The 20369-nt window shown below is 53.6% G+C and overlaps 1 protein-coding gene across 2 annotated transcripts in view; it reads left to right on the top strand.

The window, feature by feature from the left end:
• The first annotated feature begins 1275 nt into the window (after positions 1-1275).
• The window catches only part of CRHR1 (corticotropin releasing hormone receptor 1), a 49851-nt gene continuing 30757 nt past the window's right edge, over positions 1276-20369 (top strand). For both annotated transcript variants that reach the window (XM_036837782.1, XM_036837781.1), the window contains exon 1: positions 1276-1571. In XM_036837782.1, coding sequence (XP_036693677.1) covers positions 1539-1571 — 33 coding nt within the window. In that variant the 5' untranslated portion in view covers positions 1276-1538. The remainder of the gene's footprint in view (positions 1572-20369) is intronic.

The following is a 20369-nucleotide window of genomic DNA, read 5'->3' as shown; positions in this document are numbered from 1 at the left end:
CCAAGGCGGCTGGGTTCAGAGTTGGCTTGCAAAGCCGGCTGACCGCCCCTCCGGGAGCGTGCTCCGCCCGGAGCGCTCCCGCTTCCTCGCGAGGGTCTGCGGTTGGCGCTACAGGCCGAGGCTCTGTGGGGTAGAGTCACTTCTCTACCTCCCCTTTCGGCTCTGGCGGGAGGAAGGAAGAGATAGAAGTCAAAAGTTCTGTCCGCCTGGAAGAGCTGGAGGGGAACGTCTAAGGGGCTGGGGGAGGCGGGGCTGCTTCCCAGTGCTGGGGGCGGGATGGGGAGCTAGGGGGCCAAGCTGGACGGAGGCCAGGAGGTCTGGCGGGGCCGCTGACCCTACCCTGAGGGCTCGGCCGAGAGGGGGCGCTGTGACCTCCTCCTCGCCCAGCCCGTTGGATTCCAAGCTGCCGTCCCTTTCGTAGCGCAATGCGCGCTGGACTTTCCCCCTCCGCGGCGTTCACAGGCCGGCGAGTCCTGCAGGGCACCGCCATCTCCCCTGGTCTTGGGGTTCCCAGGTTAAGCTCCTTGCCGGGACCAAACTGGGCAGGCGCTTAGTTTGTAGAATGAATGAAGGATGAACGAACGAATGAAAGACAATGAATGAATGAATGAATGAGAAGGGTTCCTCCCTCAGAGCTTTCGCGCCTCAGCGCGCACCTGGCGTGCCAGTTCCAAAGGCGCGGGGCGTCTGGGCCAACACCCCGGCCCTGCTGAGGTGGGGGCGGGGGGACCTTCCGGCCCGCCGCAGGGCGGGAACTGCCCGAACGCAGTTCCCAGCTTCACCAGCTTTCCGCGGCGCCTCTGCTCAGTGCGGGCTGCCCTACTCCCCAGCCTCCACGAGCCTCGCTCTTAGAGATTCACCTGAGCCCCCCAAGTCCCCTCAGACTCCCTTGGACTCCCCAGGCCCCAACCTGAAATCCGGCGGGAGGCGGGAGGCGGGAGGCTGCCTCCTCTCCCGCCCCCGGCCCCCCACCCCCCAGCTTCTCCCCGGGCTGCGGCGGCCGCCAGCGCTGCCAGCGCGCCCAGCCGACTGCCGCAAACCCGGGCTCGGGGAAAAGGGGGTCAGCGCCGCGAGGGCGCGGGGAGCCGGCCCCGGGAAGGAGAGGGGACAGAGGAGGCGGGGCGGGGGAGGGAGCAGAGGGGCGAGGCGCGGAGGAGGGACCGGAGGGGAGGGGAGAGGAGAGGAGAGGAGCGGAGGGGAGGGGACGCCCAGGCGAAGGGGCGGGGAGCCGCGGCGACTAGCGGCGCGGACCGCGGGGGAGGCGGCGGGGGCTAGGCGGGCTCCCGGCGGGCGAGAGGCAGCTGCGGGCCGGGCTGAGTCAGAAAGCGGCGGCCGGACTCGCCCGGGAAGGGGAGAGCGAGAGCCCGGCGGGCCGGGCTGCGGGGCCGGGGAGCGCGGAGCCGGGCGCCTCCGCCACCCGCGGCGACACAGGAGCCTGGCCGCCCACCCACGCAGCCCGAGCCCTCACCCGCCGGCCGGCCCCTCTGGGATGTCCGAGGGACCCAGGCATCCAGGACGGTGACCGAGCGAGCCCGAGGATGGGACGGCGCCTGCAGCTCCGGCTAGTCAAGGTAAGAGCGAGCCGGTCAGCCCTCGAGCACTGGGGGCCCGCAGCTCCGGGCGCGCAGGGCTAGGCGGGCTATGGGTGTGATGCGGGAGACTGGGTGTCACTGAGCAGAACTGTGCCCAGGTCCGGGGGCGGCCGGGGTTTGAGGAGCAGCCCAACTCCCTCTCTCTGGACCTTTGGAGCCGGCATTGGGCGGGGGGAAGCGGGGGACGACACTGGTGAAAAAAGAAATCTTTGTGGCGAAGCTGCCGGGATGTTGGCGGAGGTGGGCGTGGGGTGGGAGGGTGTCAGCCCCTCCGGGTAACCAACTCTGTGAGGGGAATCGCTCTAGGCTGCGGGAACCGACGCAGGGTTCCCCCTCCCACCCTCCCGGGTAGACTGGGGTCCCGAGACAGCAGGCTTGGCAGAGAGGTTCCCCATCCGCCCCAGCACCCTCTCATCAGGTCCCCCACTCCGCACGCCTCCGCCCTGTTCCTGGGAGCTCCTTCCTGCCCCTGCAAGTCCGGGGAGATAAACGTCCCCGGTGCCTGCGAGCCCTGGATCAATATCGCAATCTCCGGGGAGCAGACCGAGCATCCGGCGGTAGTTACCGTTCCTCCGCCGCCGCCGGCCCGCCCGCAGGAGCACGACGCTGGCTCTCCGAGCCTTTGCACCCTCGGGTCGGTCCTCGAGCCTGCTCGCTCCTGCCCGGGCTCTGGCGACGCGATTCCTGCGTCCGGAGTTCAGGAAAGTCGCCAGACCGCACGTCCAGCGTCTGTCCGCTGAAGTTCTGGAGAGGCGGGGGCTGTTCCGGGGCCCGGGGAAGGGCTGGGGCGTCGACACCCGGGCCCGCCGCTAGTGACAGCTGCCACTTCGTGGTGCCGGGCGATTCCCAAAGCGGTTCGGCTTGCGGGGTGTAGGCAAGGAGGCGGCAGCGGAGGGAGGGGTGGGTGGGCCTCGGCGCCGCCGCGGGGGAGCCCAGCGCGGCTCATGCCTGAGGATACGGACTCCGCAGGGTCAGTGGGGACCGCCAGAGCACAGACACCAGCTCGACTGGATTCAGCGCTTTTACAAGCTATTAACTTCAAAGGAACTGAATGGATTTGGGGGAGGGGTGCGGACTGACTGAATTTCATTTTTCCATCAATTATTAAACTGTACGTATATCAGCACACAAAGTGGTTTGAGTTAAACCACCAAGATTTAAAAATGCAGCTGCTGCCGGCTCATCAGTTGAGACATTACTAGTTACCGAGGTTTTCTCCATTCTCTCCCTCCCTCTCCAGAATATATATGTTGGTTTTTAAAAATGACTAAGGGTTGGTCTGATTGAACCCATATCCCCTCCCCCCCTCCTTAACTGAGGACTGGGGGTGAACCCAGAGATTATTTTCTGGGTGATGAAGGAGACCCGGGGAGGGAGAGAGGAGGAAAAACATCCAGAGAGCTTGACTAGATGGCACTGAGTGGGAATATTTTCCAAAAGGCTAGAGTGTAGCAAACCTGGGTCTAAATTCACAAATCAGTTAGACCAAATTCAGCGTTTTAAATGGATTCAAAGGATTGAACTGTAGGTTTTGGTTTTTGTTTTTGAGTTTACGTGGTAATAGGTAAATGTTCTTTCTCTGGCCTTTCTTAGAATCATGTGCAAATTTCTGCTTAGAATTATGATGCTTTTCTAAAAGGAAAAAAAATTTTTTTTCTGTTGTTGTGTGTGTGTTTCCTGCTAGGTGGTGAGATGTGTGCCCTTTATGTCTGGCCTAATGAACTCAGTAGGTGCTCAGTAAATGCATACTGAATGAGTGAGAGGCAGTGAATGAATGGGCAGCTAATGTGGTTTCAATTAAATAATTGCTTTTTCTTTTATTTATGTGGCATATACAACTTGTTGGGTAGTGTTCTACCTGCTTTGCAAATATTAAGTCATTTAGTCCTCATAACAGTCCTGGGAAGTAGGAATTATTACTGAGGCACAGAGAGGCTAAGGAACTTGTTCCTTACTTGTTCCTCACTGATATGGCCAGTGAGTGGTGGAGCCAGAATTCAGACTCAGGTACTGTGGCTCGAAGGCTTTGTTTTGTTAGCTTTTATCAGAAAATCTTTTAAGCCACTAAAATCTCATCCTAGACTTCTGCCGGATGAGAGAGAGCACAGGTGGTTTTGTTGGTATCAAAGTCTGAATCTAGGTGGGGTTCATCCAAAATCCGGCGCTGTCCTCAACAACTCAGCCAGTGTTGGGAAAGGATCCACTCTGGGGCCCTTACCATGGGCCTCACACTGTACTGGTTACAGAGAACTGGGAGGGAGTGTGTGTGAATGTGTATGAGTGAGAATGTGTGTGTGCATGGGAGGGTGGTTGTGTATGTCAGTGAGGGAGAGATGATGTGCGTGTGAGTGTGGATGTGTGAGTGTGCGTGGATGCCAAGGAGACAGGTGAAATATTGTCTCTGCCCCCACGGGAGGGCCGGGGACCAACCACATCTGAGTCACCTACCCACCAGCCACAGGGAGACCCAAGTGTGGCTCAGAATGGTGGGTTTGGCTGAGTGTGAGGAGTGGAGAATGCAAGTCCTGGTGGGCTATTAAAGGAAAGTGAGTTCTGTGGAGAGAGCTGGTTTTATTGCTTTTGTCATAAAAGCAATCTAGCAGTATTACGCAAAGTTTGAAAACCAGAGAGGGAAATTATTACACTCTCACCCTCCTAACACAGCTATTGTTGCCATTTAAAAAATAATCCCTGCAGGCCTTTTTTTCAAGGGCAGGTTTGGGCAGAGCTGTGGCCACTGGGAACACCCCCTCACTTACTGTCGCAACCCAAGTCTGTCCCATGTTATTCCGGAGCCTCCAGAGGGAGATCGTCACATATTCCCTGTGAGGGGATGCTCTTTTGCCATGTCTATATCTGTGCACATTTGGGCCATTTCCAAATTGCTTCTTTGACAAATAATTTGGAGCCGGGTTTTGAGGGGAGCATGGGCAGGAGGGAAAACGAGGGCAAAAAAGTGAGCCATGGGGTGTGGGGACAATTGGCATGGTCACAGCCCAGGGGCAAAGGAGGAGAGGGGGGCTGACAGCCAGGCCAAGCCGTCAGGATTTGATATGTCCAGCCCTGGGGAGGGGCATGACTTGGGTCCGTCCAGTTCTTAAGGAGGGCATAGATTTGTGGAAAAGCAGGACACTGACCCAGGGCCGCTGAGGACGAGCTCAAGTGGAAAATCCATTTCTCACCCTCTCTAACATTTGCATCCTTGGAGAGCATCAGCAGCCAGTGGTGTTCAGCTGCACAGAAGAAGGAGTTTGGAGGGTCGAAGGTGCCCCTTGGCAACACCCCAAGTGCCCGTGGTGCTTACAAGCCCATGGGCCTGAGCCCCGGCCATGATGTGACCTAGAAGGAAGGGGTTAGGTATAGGGCTGATCATTTTAGAAGCTATTGGGGTGGAAGGACCATCAACATGGGAGTTGGCAAACCTGACATCAGTCACAGCTATGCCTCTAATTAGCTGTGTGACTTCAGGTAGGTTACCCTCCCTCTCTGAGCCACCGTTTCTCCGTAAACAGGGCTATTTGACTAGATTCTGTTTTACCTTTCACATCTCTGTGCAAGATCTGTTTCCAAAAACACTCCTTAGGGCCACAACCTCATATGAGAAGAGTGGGGTGCAGCAGATTCAATTCCCAGCTCTGCCCCTTCCCAGCTGCAGGACCTCAATACTTGGACCCAAGTACCCTCTCTGAGCTTGAGTGTTCCCAGCTGTGAAATGGAGGCAATACCTAACTCGAAAGGTTGAGGTAAGGATGAAATGAGTTAATACACACGCAAAGTGCCTACAGCACCTGGCACAGAGTTTGCTTTCAGAAAAAGTTGCAAGGTGACTGCTCTTCAGAGAAAATGAGATAATGTAGGAAAAAACAGCTAGGAAGCTCTTGGACATTCAACATGTAGCATTTTTGCATCTTTCACCCGTCATAGAACTGGGCCTAATAATCAACTGCATGTGATAAGCGTTTCACAAATGTTTGTTGGCTGGCTGGATGGTGTTATTGCTGCTTCCTTCAGTTTAGTATTGCATGATCAGAGTGGACCCGTTGCTGTTCCCATGAGATGCAGGTGTCACGTCCAAACAGACTGAGAGATGCCAAAACCATCCTGGCAGAAAAGCCATCTCTGATGCAGAAAAGACTGGAACTGCCCCCCTGAGGCCCACTATGGTTATGTTAAAAAGAAAAGAAAAGAAAGCAACAAAGAGCCAATGTAGCACCTGGTGGTTTGGAGAATCCATTGAGGGTGGGGCCTTGGCTGGTCTGGAGGAGAGCAGGTTGTTAGCAGGTGACCTGGGGCCTTTCTTGTTTCCTCCTCTGTGAAAAGAGAAGGTGGGGTGATCTCTCCCAGATCTGACTCTACCTAACCATTCATGGCATCAAGAGAAGGAAGAGTGAGCCCATTTTGGAGCTAAGGCCAAGTCTTAGCAGCAGTTTTATATTCAATGAATGAATTTGTTAATTACAAATGACTCCTGTCTACTTAGATCCTCGGGGGCCCCTGTCAGCAGAGTCCCTTGGAAGTAACATCATCAAGTCCTTTTTAAATGCTTGTCTTCCGGCTTGTCACTCTTGGCCAGCCAGCCCTCACTCCACCCAATGTGGCAATCAGCATCTTCTTGTGTGGATGGGAACATCAGGTGAAGCAGATGTGGGCTTGAAACCTGATTCTGCTATGAAGCTTGGTTATCACTTGGAACCTCAGTTTCTTCATCTGTTTAAAAAAAAAAGAGGAAAAATAGTATCTACTTTATGGGATAATCATAATGACTTCATGAGATGTCAAGTGTGAAATTAAGCACAACTGCGCATTGTCTGGCACACAGTAAGTGCTTAATAAATATTAACTATAGTAGTCACAATAAATCTTTACTGAATTTTATCAATCTGAGGAAGAACAGCAAAAAGAGGAGTGGTGAGGGAAAGGGAGGTGGAGGAAGGAGTACTTAGCAATGTAGAATCTCCTCCTGCCCCAGGGTCCTTTTCATAGACCCTGGGGAGAAGGGATGGGGCCACCTGCCATCAGCCAAGCTCAAAGGGCAAAGGACAGAGGTGCCTGCTGTTGGCCCTCTGAACATCTCTGACATGTGAAAACGTTTGGCATTACAAGTAGAGACATGAGGACTTCCCTGGTGGCGCGGTGGATAAGAATGCACCTGCCAATGCAGGGGACACAGGTTCGATCCCTGGTCCGGGAAGATCCCACATGCCACGGAGCGACTAAGCCCACGCGCCACAACTACCAAGCCTGTGCTCTAGAGCCCACAAGCCACAACTACTGAGCCCGCATGCCACAACTACTGAAACCTGCATGCCTAGAGCCCGTGCTCCGCAACAGGAGAAGCCTGCGCACCACAACAAAGAGTAGCCCCTGCTCACCACATACAACTAGAGAAAGCCCGCACGCAGCAACGAAGACCCAATGCAGCCAAAAATAAATAAAATTAAATCTTTAAAAAAAAAAAAGTAGAGACATGTAAGGAGGATAATACAGAATGATTAAGGCACTGACGCAAACAATTATTTTAAAACAACTAACTGGATTCCATTAAGCAACAGATTATTAACCATTTCTTTTCAGAGTAATTGGTGTCAACTTCAACAAAACTGAGAAGCTAGAAGGCAGGAGGGGAGGAAGGGAAGGAGGAAGATTTGGGGAATACGGACATGCACTTCCTTTTCTGTGAAATGGGTGTGTTGAGATGCAGTTCTGGGAGATGGGTCCCATGTACACAGAACCACCGACTCAATGCTTTAGCCGAATGTGTTTTTTGGCAACTCTCCGCCCAGGAGCCATGAATCCATTTCAGGGACAGATGAAGATGTTTGTGGGTGCTCTTTCTTCCCTATAAACTCAAGCAATATCACAATTCCTCCCCTGGCCCCGCTGGTCCCCAGGGAGCAGCCCCAGTGAGGTGCTTAGAGATGAGGTTTGTGGAGTGCACACCTGCCCCCCCTTCACCTGTCAATCTGTTCCCATCCTCCAGCCAATCTGGCCGGGAGCCAGGACGCCTAGGTCAAAGCCCAGGACAGAAACTGGCCAGACTGGTCCAGCTGCTTCTGTGCCTGAAGAACCAGGGAGACGGGGTTTGTTCTAGGCTGACCGACTACAATTTGGAGCCCACCCATAGCGAGTTTTAAGAGGTAGTGAGGCTACCCGGAGGCACAGTGGGAGACTTAGTTGAACCTTTAAGTGCTGGGAGGTCAGGCCTTTGGGACAGTGTATTGCTCAGTACCCTGGCAGGTGCATGGAGCCGAAGAGCTGGAGGGCAGGCTGCCCAGGGTGATGGGCTAGGGCAAGCGATGGCTGCAACATTTCCATTTACAGCAGGGTTTCCCCTGCTTTCATCCGTGTCTCCCCAGCCTCCTTGGCAGGATGTGTGAAGGGCTCCGTGATTTCCAGAGATACCAGCTGTTCCTGGAGCAGCACCGCCACAGTGCGGACAGAGCTGGGTGGGATAGGGAGGGATGGCCAGGGATGAGGGGCTGGGCTGTGTAGGCTGGAGACGGAAACCAGGCCCAGGAGGGCTTTGGCTACCCTGGGGAAGGGTCGAGGGAAAGCCCCGGGCTGTCTAAGGGGCAGAAGGCCCCCCTGCACTGAGGGCCCCGACCCCACAGTCAGAAGCAAAGGCCCAGCTGGGTGCCCATGGGCCTGCTCAGGATAGATGATTTTATTATTATATAAGATATGGACATGCAGAAAGACAGAAAGAAACCAAAGGTGATGCAGAGATGGAGACCACTGGCTAAAGTTGGCGTGAGAGAGAGATGAGGACAGAAGGGCCTGGAGGAAAGTGAAGGGAGGAAGGGTGGGAGGGAGAGAGAAAGAAAGGGAGAGAGAAAGATGTGATAGCAAGAAAAAGACCTGCGTGTCTTTTTTGGCTGTTCTTGCTTAGTACTTTCTCTTTAGCGGCCAAGTGAACATGTGCCTCTGGTAGTGAGGCCAGAGATGGCCTTTACCGGGAACGCCCCTCTCCATTTCTTTTTTTTTTTTTAAGAGTTTCTTTCTTTCTTTTTTTTTTTTTTTTGGCTGCGTTGGGTCTTGGTTGCTGCTTTCTCTAGTTGCGGCGAGAGGGGGCTACTCTCCGTTGTGCTGCGCGGGCTTCTCGTTGCGGTGGCTTCTCTTGTTGCGGAGCACGGGCTCTAGGTGCATGGGCTTCAGTAGTTGCAGCACATGGACTCAGTATGTGTGGCTCACGGGCTTTAGAGCGCAGGCTCAGTAGTTGTGGCGCACGGGCTTAGTTGCTCCACGGCATGTGGGATCTTCCGGGACCAGGGCTCGAACCCGTGTCCCCTGCATTGGCAGGTGGATTCTTAACCACTGCGCCACGAAGGAAGTCCCATTCCCCTCTCCATTTCTTACAAGAATTCCCCGCGCTCTCCCTAATCTGCTGCCAGGAGGCTTCCTCAGCCATCAGGGTCAGCAGAGCCCCGGAGAGCAGGGATGCCCTGAGGCATGCCGTGTGGAGGCTGCGGATGCCTGCCCACGGGAAGGAGCTCCCCCCAACCCCGCACCCTCCAGCGCCCCCAGGGCTGGGCTCTCCCAACCCAGTTCAGAAGGAACAAAGCCTGTTGCCTTTGAGGTTCTACCTGGGCCCCCAGTGTGCAGTCTGTCTCTTTCTTTCTTACACACACACACACACGCACACACATGCACACACACACACACACACACACGCTGGGATCCTCAGGGAGTCCTCTGCAGTGTTTCTAACAGCATCCCCCCACCTGCTACCCGCTCAGAGGCTGCTGCACAGTCAGACCGATGAGACAGGTGGGCAGCTCCCTCCTGCCTGGGCCAGGGCTGGAGGACTGACTCCCGGAGTAGCAGCTGGGCCCCCAGGGCCCTGGGGTCAGTAGTGGGGGTGGATGGCAGGTTGGACAGCCTCTGTGACCGCGCCCCAGGCCGCACATGCCTGGCTGGGAGCCCGAGAGGCTGGGCCTTGGAGGGAGGGCTGTGTCCTGGGCGTGGTCTGAGCCCCTGCCTGTCCCCCTCCTCCTGCCCTTTCCCTCCACTTCGCCCAGCTTCTCTGGCTATTCACCGAGCGGCCTCTGTGCCCGCGCCCACACACGCGACCCCATGGAGTCCTCCTGTCCCACTCTAGGGGTGAAAAAACCAGATGTTCCCCGCATCTCTCCATCGGCTCTTCTGGCCCTCTGCCCCAGCCCTCCTTCCTACCTCCACAGAATACTCATTTCTGCCCGCCGTCTGCCTTTGGCCGTAGTGTTCCTCCTTCTAGGGCTTCTGTCCCCCCAGTCTCTCTACATCAATCCTGTCTAATAGGTCCACCAAATTCTCCCTGAACCATCGCTACCCTCTCCTCCAGGAAGCCCTCCAGTCTAAGTCCATCTCTCACTGGTCGTTCCTTTGCTTGCCCTCCTCCCCCTCATGTGAGCCTCTGGCTCACGGTGGAGCCTGGGCTCTCCAACAACAGGGGACCCTGCAGCTCTTTGGTCTGTCCCCCTACAGGATGCTCAAAACATTTACCAACCACACCCCGCATGGACCTCTGGTCACTCTCACCTAACCCAAGCCCTTGTCCCACCATAGATTCTGAGCTCTGCCAGGTCAGGAGGATTCCCTTAAAAATGAAAACAAAAACAAGACTGTGTCCCGAGCGCCTAATCCAGTACTCCAAGCTCCGTAGGCACACAATAGATGCTGAATTCAATGGAGGGCATCTCCCCGCTGAACATTTATCTGTGTGTGTGGAGGTGCTATGGCGACAGGAGACATGGAAATGACAAGCTAGACAGATAGATTCCCCTGGCTCTGCAAGTGGATTTATGACTCAATGGCTTATCGAATGCTACGCTGTTGGCGCCATTTAGTAACATTTAGCAATTCCAGTCCTGCCCCACATTCCATCCCTGGTCCCCGTAGCACTGGAGGCATTTGTCCATGTGTAAAAGCAAAGGCAGCACTTTGCTTCATGAGGGGTTCGGGCAGGGCTGGTAGGAGACGTTGCCAGAAGCAGGTTTGGAGCTGGGCTGAGGACAGAGATGCAAGAACTTTCTCAGAACCTGGGGTCCTCAGAGAGCAGGTCCAGGGCACTTTAGTCCCCAAGCAGGGGCTGAGGAGGAGGCTTGGTGACCGCCTGGGGCTCCCTCCCTGCCGCTGTCCCGGTTTTGCTGGTTACGAGGCAGGAATAGGCAGACAAGGCAGAGGTGGGCAGAGGACACTGGTGGAAGGGAATGATCCCATTCTTGGCTCCCTCCATGGGATCTTGTCTCTCAATCTACATCCCTACCCTCTAGCTCCCTAAGGGTGGCTGTGGGGCAGACTTTGGTGTCTTTCTCTCCAGATTGCTGGGCCCCAGTGACCTCACAGTGAACACCACTGCCAGGCTGTGAAACTCCGGGCCCATGCAGTGGCACATGTACATTCCTGAGAAGCAGAGCATTCCTGGGGGAGGAGCACCGTGCCTAGAGCTGAGGAAGCAGGAGGCCTGGGACTGGGGCTGGCTCTGCCACTTCCTGGTTGGGTGACCTTGGGCAAGTCACACAACCTCTCTGGGCTTGGTGTTCCTCTGGACCACGATGGAGAATAAAGGGGGAAATGCCTGTGTGCTGAGGGGCCTGTCCCCCCTGAAGCTCAGTGAGTGGGACCTGCTGCTTTCCCTGGTGAGGTCCCTCCCCCAGCCTCCACTCTGTCCCCCACTCCCCCCCAACTCCTCCCCTTGACACTGAGCCCAACTGGTACTCCAGACCCTCTTCCTCCACGGGGCCTTCCCTGGTGAGCCGGCCATCGTGTGCTCTCCTACAGCTAAAGCAGGGCTTCTCAAACTAGCTGTAGGGAAGGCCCACATGGGTCTTTCCAATCCATGGCATGTGGTCCTGTTGTGCACAATGACCATGCAGCCTGCACCACACGACTCTTCTGGAGAGCTGGACAACATCTGGAGTGGTCTAGACCCTGTTCAATGAGATCACAGCAAAGACACCTTCATATCAACGTTTCCAGGTGCTGACTCTCAGTAGCGAACAGTCCGCGGTCCCGCACAGTCCCCACCACCCTTTCAGCAGCGCTGATCTAAACCCCTCCTTTGGGGCCAGGATTCATAGCCCAGAATCTCTGGTTCACTTTTCAAGGGAGTCTGGCTGCCGGCCAGCCCTGTACCTGTGCGCCTCCTGCTGTAAGACTCTATGCTGTAGCAGCTGGGCTGGGCTGGGCTGCCGGAAGCAGGAAGAACCCCTGTCCAGGAGGGTGGAAACCTTCGGTTTATTCAGAGCCCTTACCACCTGGCAGGTTCTGGGTGGGCCCCTTCCCCCACTTCGTTCTCACTCATCAACCCGCACTTTATCACCCACCGAGGTCAGGGCAGGGGTTGGGGAGACACATGACAGTCACAGAGCTCTGGTGAGACATGGGAAGCCCTTCCTCTGTGGTGGGCTCACCCCAGGGCTAACAGGACTCAGCCCACACTGGTTCTAGCCCTCATCCCTGGGCTCCCCCAAGATGAGGGAGCGCGACTTCTCCAGGGTCAGCTCTGCCTTCTGCCTCCGAGGAGCTCGCCCAGGGGCAAGCTGGGCAAGCCCCGGTTGCTGGCTCCAGGAAGAGGCTGCGTACGTGCCCTCCCTGTGCTGCTTGATCCCCAGCGTTGGCTGTACCCACAGGTGGCCACCTTCCTGCTTCGTCTCCATCTCCTGTGCACACCCCCCAGGAGGAGGCCTGGGGGCTCCAGGACAGCAGTGAGGGGAAGGACCTCCCATCTCCCCAGCTGGCCAGGAGGGGTCATTCCTAGCAGTCTCCTGCCTTTGGGCTGAGGCTAGGAGGTGGGGGAATGACGGGTCCAAGGCCACAGGGTGAGATCAGGGCCTCTTCCTTTCCTGCAGGCTCCTCCCTCTTGTCCTCTCCTTCTTTCCAGCATTCTCCTTCCCATCACCATCTTCCTTCCACACTCCCAACTTCCATGATGGGCAGGCAAGTGAGTGTTTTCAGAGCTGGGAAGGAGCTGCAAAACCCTCCAACCCAGGGTTTCCGCTGCTCAGCACCGTTGACATTTGGGACCAGGTAATTTCTTGCTGTGGGGCTGCCCTGAGCATCCCCGGTCTCTAGCCACAAAGTGCCAGCAGCTCCCCCTAGCTGTGGCAACCAGAAATGTCTCCAGATGTTGCCTCGTGTCCCGTGGGGGACCAAATTGCCCCCACTTGAGAACTACTGGGCTAGTGCAGTTCCCCTCAATTCTGGTGACACTTCAGAATCACTTGGAGAACATTAAAAAAATAGAGAGACTCCCAAGTTTCCCCTCAGGCCCGCCAAGCCCAGATCTCTGAGGTGAAGCCTGAGAAACAGAATTTTCTGTCTCTTGGCTGCCAGGCATTGTCTGAAACTTCTGATTTTGTCTAATTCCCTTCTTTTACAGACAAAGAAACAGGCAGGGCCATTGCCCAGCTAATGGATGATTATATGGTTATTCCTAGTCCCTGCCCTGAATCTCCCTGCTCACTGGGGTTCGGTGGTCCAGCAGCCCCCTCTAAACCACCCCTCATGGCCTTGGAGGGCAGTCACTTCTCCAGGAAAAACAACCCCAAAATCTTTCGCTGTTTTCTAACAGAAGTTAATTTCCAGCCGTCAGATGATTGCACTCTGCCTTCCCGACCCTCTTCACATCCCTTTTAAAATGCAGCTTCTTAAAGGACATCACTTTGCTGCTGACACTGAAATCCCCCTCACTTTACACTTGTCGGAGAGCTGGCTGAGCGAGAGCACGGCTGATAGTGGCACCCGCGTGGCTGGTGTCACCGTGCTGTCCCCAACACCTCGGCTCTGTCTCTCCGGGTAGCAGATGCCTCTCCCACCCCCTCAGGGACCGGTTCCCAGTGTCCGGGAGCAGCTCACAGCTCGCGGCTGAGCAGTTCCCAGGGTCAGGGGCTGGATCAGAGCCCCGGTCGGGCTCCATTCCCTTGCGAGAACCAAACTCCACCCTTCCTGAGCCCCCCACTGACAGGCCCCCACTGGTGTCTACCCCCCAGTTCCCACTGCCAGCTTTCGGGGAGCCAAGCTGTGGCCCGGAGCTAGAGGTCAAGAGGCAAAGTCAACCTGTTCCTCCTCCTTTGGAGGATCCATGTGGTGGTGGGGCCTAAGAAGGGAGGCCGGACAGGCAAGGAAACAGGCTGACCTGCTCAGGGGCACCACCCCAGGATTGGAGCATCTGTATGGTGGGTAGATAGTAAAGGCTCCACTTCTTGGGGTTGAGAAGGATTAAACAAGAAAAATCACAGGGTCTGGCACTGTGCAAGTCTTCAGTCAAAGCTGGAATTTAGAAGAAGAAAGCAAGGAAGGAGAGAGGGAGGGAAGAAGGGAGGAAGGAAAAAGAAAGGAAGGGAAGGGAAAGGAAGGGGAGGAGGAGGAAAAAATGGAGGCTAGGGAAGACTGAGACAGGTGGAGAGCTTAAGACCAGGAGAGAGAGGAAGTTAAGTAGGAGGGACACCGGGAGGCCGAGAAGGCACGAGCTATGAGAAAATGTTAATGAGTGAATCGAGAGCAAATCATATCAAGAGGAGAAGAGAAAGAATGTGTGAGTAGCAGAAAAGGAGGCTAGACCAGGATGGGAGGTCAGCGGTGCTCCAGGGCACTGCCCGCCCCCCACCTCCCTTCCCTGCTCTCAGCAAATCTGCATCAGCGACAGTGATGCAAACTTTACTTTCGCAGGTGTCTGCTGGCTCCTGGGAATAGAGTGGTGGTGGAAAGTGGGTGTGCACACCCTGGGTGGGCAGGCAAACCAGTCAGGGGGCGCTTCTGGAGAGAAAGGCCAAGTCAGGAAGGAAGCAACTTATACATAGTCGAGTAATACTAATCACTACTGTTGGTTACGGCTTACCATGTGTTTGGACCTGTGCTGTTTGAAATGCACCATATTGTTGAATCTCTCCAAAAGTATTAGAATATAAATACTTCATCCCTATTAGCCCCATTTACAGATGGGGAAACTGAGGCTCAGGGATGTTAAGTGATCTACCCAAGGTCACACAGGCAGGAGGGGGCAAATAAAAGATTCCAGTGTGGATCTCTCTGGCCTCAAAGTTAAAGGTCTGAATTTCTACTCTCCTGTAAAACCTGGAGTCAGAGCATATTCAGAGCTGGAAAGGAGTGTAGGGAACACTGCCCTCCTCATTTCACAGATGAGGAAACTGAGGCGCGGGGGCAAGGGAGGGAGACTTGTCCACGGTCACAGAGCAAGTTTGTCAGATTCGGAACAGGAGCACAGCCCTGCACTTTCCACCCAAAACACTTTTTCCTTCAGCACAGCCTCCTGGAGTCCAAGGTGGAGATCAGTGCAGGAAGGAAGACCAAGAGCAAAAGAGAGCTCCTGGTGGGCAGGGGGAAGAGATGCAGGAAAACGGGGAACAGGAAGTGAACCCGTCAAAATGTCCTGGTGGGACCCCATGGTCAGAGGAGACCATGAAAATGAAAACCCATCCATTCATTCACTCTGTCAGTCATTCACTTATTCATTCAACAAACATGTATGGGGGCCCACTCTGTGCCAGGCCCCACTAAGGGTACAGAATTAGCCAAACACAGACCCTGCCCTCAGGGAGCTTATAACCAACTGGACAGCATATCTGGGACCCTTGGAGGGGAATGTGTGAACTCCAGAGCTGGGGTGTCTCAGGTCCTCACTGCCCTTAGGGTGGGTGAAGCAGGTTTCAGCTCTGCTGTGGGGCCTCGTTGTGGGAGCAGAGGTGTGAAGTAGCAGGGAAGGGGGCAGGGTGCCTCCTGAGCCCAGGGCCCCAGGGAGAAGACCTGAAGGTGGGAGCACCCAGGTGTGCCCCACTCCCTGAAATGTAGGCAGGAGATCTTCCTTCCCATTTTTTCCTCTCTGCACAACAGCGATTTAAGTTAATTAAATGGAACAATAAATTCTTTCTTAACTGCCTAGAACAGAATAATCTTTCACTGCTCACCCACTTTGGGGAAAGCACAGGCTCTTTGCTTTGAGGTGGCGACAGGTTGTGGCTATCCTAGAAAGAGGCTGTCCTGGGGCAGTATGGGGAGAAAAGGGTGGTTGGGGGCAGAAGTCCTGGGCAGTCAAGAGGGCTGAGAAAGGACATCTAACATCACCACCCTCTGTCCCAAGTCTGGTTTTACCCTGGCTAGTCTTTAGAGCACCTCTGCATGGATTAGAAAACGCACCCCCCGCCCGAGGGTCCCGGCTCTGCTGATGCACAGCCTGCAATTCTAGCCCCCAGAGACCTCTCCACTTGGCACCTCTGTGCAGGGCAGAAATTGCACAATTGCACGTGGGCTCTGTACCTCCCCTGTATTGTCATTCCGTCACTACAGATATATCCCCTGTAGGCACACAGGTTTCAGAAGCGTTGATTGCGCATATGTTTTATTTCTGCAAATCAGATCCTAATTTTTAAATCCAACGGGGAGCCAGCTTTCTAAAGAAATCTTGATTTATGATCCCTCTTCTTTTTCATATTTAGATTTTCTTTCTCTTGGCTTTGCTTAAAACAGGCTATACCTTGAAAACCACATCTCTGATAAAGGGTCACTATCCAAAATATATAAGGAACTCATACAACTCAATAGTAAAAAAAACCCCCAAAAAACAGAAACAAGCCCCACAAATAATCCAATTAAATCTGGGAAATGCAAATAAAAAACACAATAAGATTTCACCTCACATCTGTTAGAATGGTTATTATAAAAAAGCCGAGATAAGTGCCAGGGAGGATGCGGAGAAAAGGGAACCCTTGTTCACTGTTGGTGAGAATGTAAATTGGTGCAGCCACTGTGGAAAATAGTATGGAGTTTCCTCAAAAAGTTAAAAATAGACTGCCATATGATACAGCAATTCCACTTCTGGGTATGTATCCAAAGGAAATGAGATCATTATCTTGAAGAGATATCTGCATCCCCATCTTCATTGCAGCATTGTATACAATAGCCAAGATGTGGAAACAACCTAAGTATCTATAAATGGATGAATAGATAAAGAAAATGTGGTATATACATACAACAGAGTTTTTTTAAAATTTTTATTGGAGTATAGTTGCTTTACAATGTTGTGTTAGTTTCTACTGTGCAGCAAAGTGAATCAGCTATACGTATACATATATGCCCTCTTTTTTTTGGATTTCCTTCCCATTTAGGTCACCACAGAGCACTGAGTAGAGTTCCCTGTGCTGTACAGTAGGTTCTCATTGGTTATCTATTTTATACATAGTATCAATAGTGTATACATGTCAATCCATATAATGGAATATTATTCTGCCATAAAGGGGAAGGAAATCCTGCCATGTGTGACAACACAGATGAACCTTGAGGGCATTATGCTGAGCGAAATAAGTGAGACAGAGAAAGACAAATACCATATGATGTCACTTATATGTGGAATCTAAAAAAGTCAAACTCAGAGAAACAGAACAGATTGGTGATCGCCAGGAGTGGAGCGAGGTGTGGGAATGGGTGAAGGTGGTCAAAGGTACAAACTTCCAATTATGAATGAATACATTCTGCGGGTATGATGGACAGCATGGTGACTATAGTTAACGATACTGTGTTATATATTTGAAACTTACAAAGAGAGTAGATCTTAATAGTTCCCGAGACACACACACACACACAATTGTAATTACGTGAGATGATGGATGTATTAACTAATCTTATTGTGGAGATCTTTTTGCGATATATACATATATCAAATCATTATGTTGTACACCTTAAACTTACACAATGTTATACGTCAGTTACATCTCAATAAAGCTGGGAACGAAAGCCACAGCCCAGAGAAAAGCAGACTCAGAATGGTCAGATATTCGGGTTGTGGAGCCAGGGGACCCCAGGACCCAAGAGGAGTGGGCCTTCCTTCCTCGGCCAGCAGACGGCAGTGTCCACTGGGGGTCTTGCCTCCCAGGGAGGGTTGCAATCTTGGCTTCACTGGGGAGTTGGGGGGCCTCTCTGTGCTCCAAGTCAGGATCTGCCACAGTCTCCTGGGCCAGGGAAGGCAGCCAGGCTCAGGTTCACGCCCAGCTACTGAAGTGCCTCCACTGAGCCAGTGCCTCTGAGGTCTCACTTCCCCTCTCTGGGCCTGTTTCCATACCTACAAAAGATGAAACTGACCAGCTACGACAAGCTGATGCTCAGGAATCCACCTTGGCACTCCAGGCCTGAAGGATCCATCGCAGCCCAGTGTCTGGGCCCTTCCACAGTTGGCCTGTCCAGTCTCCTCAAGCTCAGGACCCTCCCCTTGCCTGGAAAGCCCTCTCTCTCCTTCTCACAGTCTGTGCCCACTCTGCCATTCTCAAACTCACCTCCCCCAGGAAGCCTGCCCACACCATCACCTTGTGCTGAGCCCTCCTGTAATCCCATGGTCCCCCTGTGCTCACCAACACCTTGCCTTGCCATTCTCCTTTTAGTGTGTGTGTGTGTCTCTGTGTGTGTGTGTGTGTGTGTGTCTCTGTGTGTGTGTGTGTGTGTCTGTGCGTCCTTCCCTGCCTCTTCTGAATTCCTTTCCTTTTTTCCAAATCAAGGAGTCCTGGACTCCTTGAATGTAGAATCCCAGTTCAGCAAGGGGCTCAGTGAGATCACTTAATCTGGTGGTTTAAAAAAACAAGAGACAAAAATCAAAACAACTTTCCTTCTAAGCTGAAAAATCCCTTTTCAAAGGAAAGCTTACAGAGAAGGCAGAACAGTCTGACTGAGTGAAGGAGAAAGCCCTGGTCCTGCTGCAGCCCCACTCTCCAGGGCCTGGAAGGAACACCAGGACCAGCCTGCTCTAATCCAACCCTCTCAGTAACCAAGGAAGATTCAAGGGCCCAGAGTGACCAAGTCATGATAGTGACCCCATGGGCACTTCTAGCAGACTTTAAATTTCAGAAAGCATCTTCCTCCTTTTCTCCCCCCTCCCCAGGTGACCTGCCTCCCTGTGATGCAGGAAAGAAAGAGCACGTTGCCCAGAGGGGCCAGGTGACTCGCCCAAAGTCACACAGTTAGTAGTAGCAGGATTGGGCTCGGAACTCAGCAGAAAGGGGAGGAATCTTGCTGAAAGATCGCTCGCAAATTCTGCAGCTGTGGTTCTGCCCAAGGGCCAGCTCAGTCCCTGGCTCCTAGGGAAGGTTTTCTTGGGGCCTCTGAGGGCTCTCCCAGGCTGAGCATCAGAAGTTGTTGTGTAAGGGAGGGAAGGCAGGCCCCCGTCTCCTTGCTCCTCATGAATTCGGGGAGGTGAGCGCGGCCCCTGGTGCCTCCAGTGGCCCTTCAGGATTCTTGCTGAAAGGTTAATTACCAAACCATCCCATCAAAGGAAATTGCACTTTTGTGCCTTAAAGACCAAACTGAGCTTCAGCAACATAGTTATTTATGGACTCTAATAAGCATTTTCTGGGTATGATTAACCTTTATGCCAAAGTCACACTGGGAATTGGGATGGCAGCTTCAATTCTAGCCACGCTTTGTGCTGGCCGGGGGGTGGGGGCATGTACAGCAGCTGGAGCAGGCAGCTGTCAGACTCCGGCCCGCCCACCCTGCCCTCTCCACGGTCCCTGCGCCCTTCCCTCTCCTCTGCCCATCGCTTCTTCCCATGCCCTGTCCTGATCTATCCCCCTCCATCCTTCATCCACTTGAAAGACAGACCTGATCGCCTGCTTACTGGGCCCTAGTCTCCACTCAGCTGCTAAAAACAGTTCTGTGACCTTGGGCGCCTCAACTATAAAACCCCTGTAAAATGGGGAGCATGGAACTTTGTCTACTTTCCGCAGCACAGTGCCCCTTCCGTGTCAGGGACCCCTGGGTCCTAGGACGGTCGGTTTATGTGATGCTGTGATCGAGCCACAGCATGACCTTGGCCTTCTCAGATTTAACATTCCAGCTTTGGCTCTTTGGCGAGTGGAGAGATTTGCAGCTGAGGTGCGGGTTTTATTTGGGGGCCTCGGGGCTGCCAGGCTGGCACACAGAAGTGAGGATCTACCTCGTGAGTGAGCCTAGCGCCTGCCAGCTTCAGATCCTCAGTCCCGTTTTGGTTTTCTCTCCACCTCACGAAGACCTGAGAGCTTGGTTTGTCAAAAACGGTTCTGAAAGGAGAGCCAGCGGCTAAGGCTGATGACAGAGGGGTCCAAGAAAGGGGCGATTCTTAGGTCAAAACCACTTTTGGTTTACTTTGAGAGAGGATGACATGTCCAGTTTGGTGAAACCCAGGCCTCTGATGTGACCCTACTCACCACATGCTCCAGCCATATTTTTTGGAGTGCTAGACCTCACCACAGAGTGAAAGAAGCTCTTCACACTCCCCAGGAAAATGGTCAGCATTACACGCAACATTCTGCATTTAATTACAGGGTTTCATCCCCTCCCCTGCCTCGTGTGTTTGTAGACACCAGATTAAGAATTCACAGCTTTAGCAGAATACAACATCCCTGAAACTTCAGGGGCCTGTCTCTACAGTGCAATACTCTCCTGTTGGTGGAGTTGGAAAACTAGTGAAAGTTGAAGAGGAGATCAACGTATGGTGGAAGGAAATACACAGGAAAACTCTGGACTTTTCATGAAACTGTGATTCAGGAATAAGCCAGGAGCCTTGACAAACCCTTCCGCAGAGCCAGAGGTGGCACAGGCCCAGATTCTGTACAGAGCCAACATTTCCTGAGAGGAGAGATTGGTTTGGGAATTTTAAGAAACGTTTTTCTTTGCATAGTGCAAAACCGGCCCTCTATTGGGAGAAAATGACTTTGTGAACCAGCACATCCAAGGAGAGGTAAGGGTCAGGGTTACAGTTAGCCAGCCAAGGACAGGCTTCATCCTGTGGCATTTGCTTTGGATTCATGATGAATCTGG

The sequence above is a fragment of the Balaenoptera musculus genome, chromosome 20 (genome assembly GCF_009873245.2).
Source record: "Balaenoptera musculus isolate JJ_BM4_2016_0621 chromosome 20, mBalMus1.pri.v3, whole genome shotgun sequence".
Lineage (NCBI taxonomy): Eukaryota > Metazoa > Chordata > Mammalia > Artiodactyla > Balaenopteridae > Balaenoptera > Balaenoptera musculus.
This window is presented reverse-complemented; position numbering and strand designations above follow the sequence as displayed.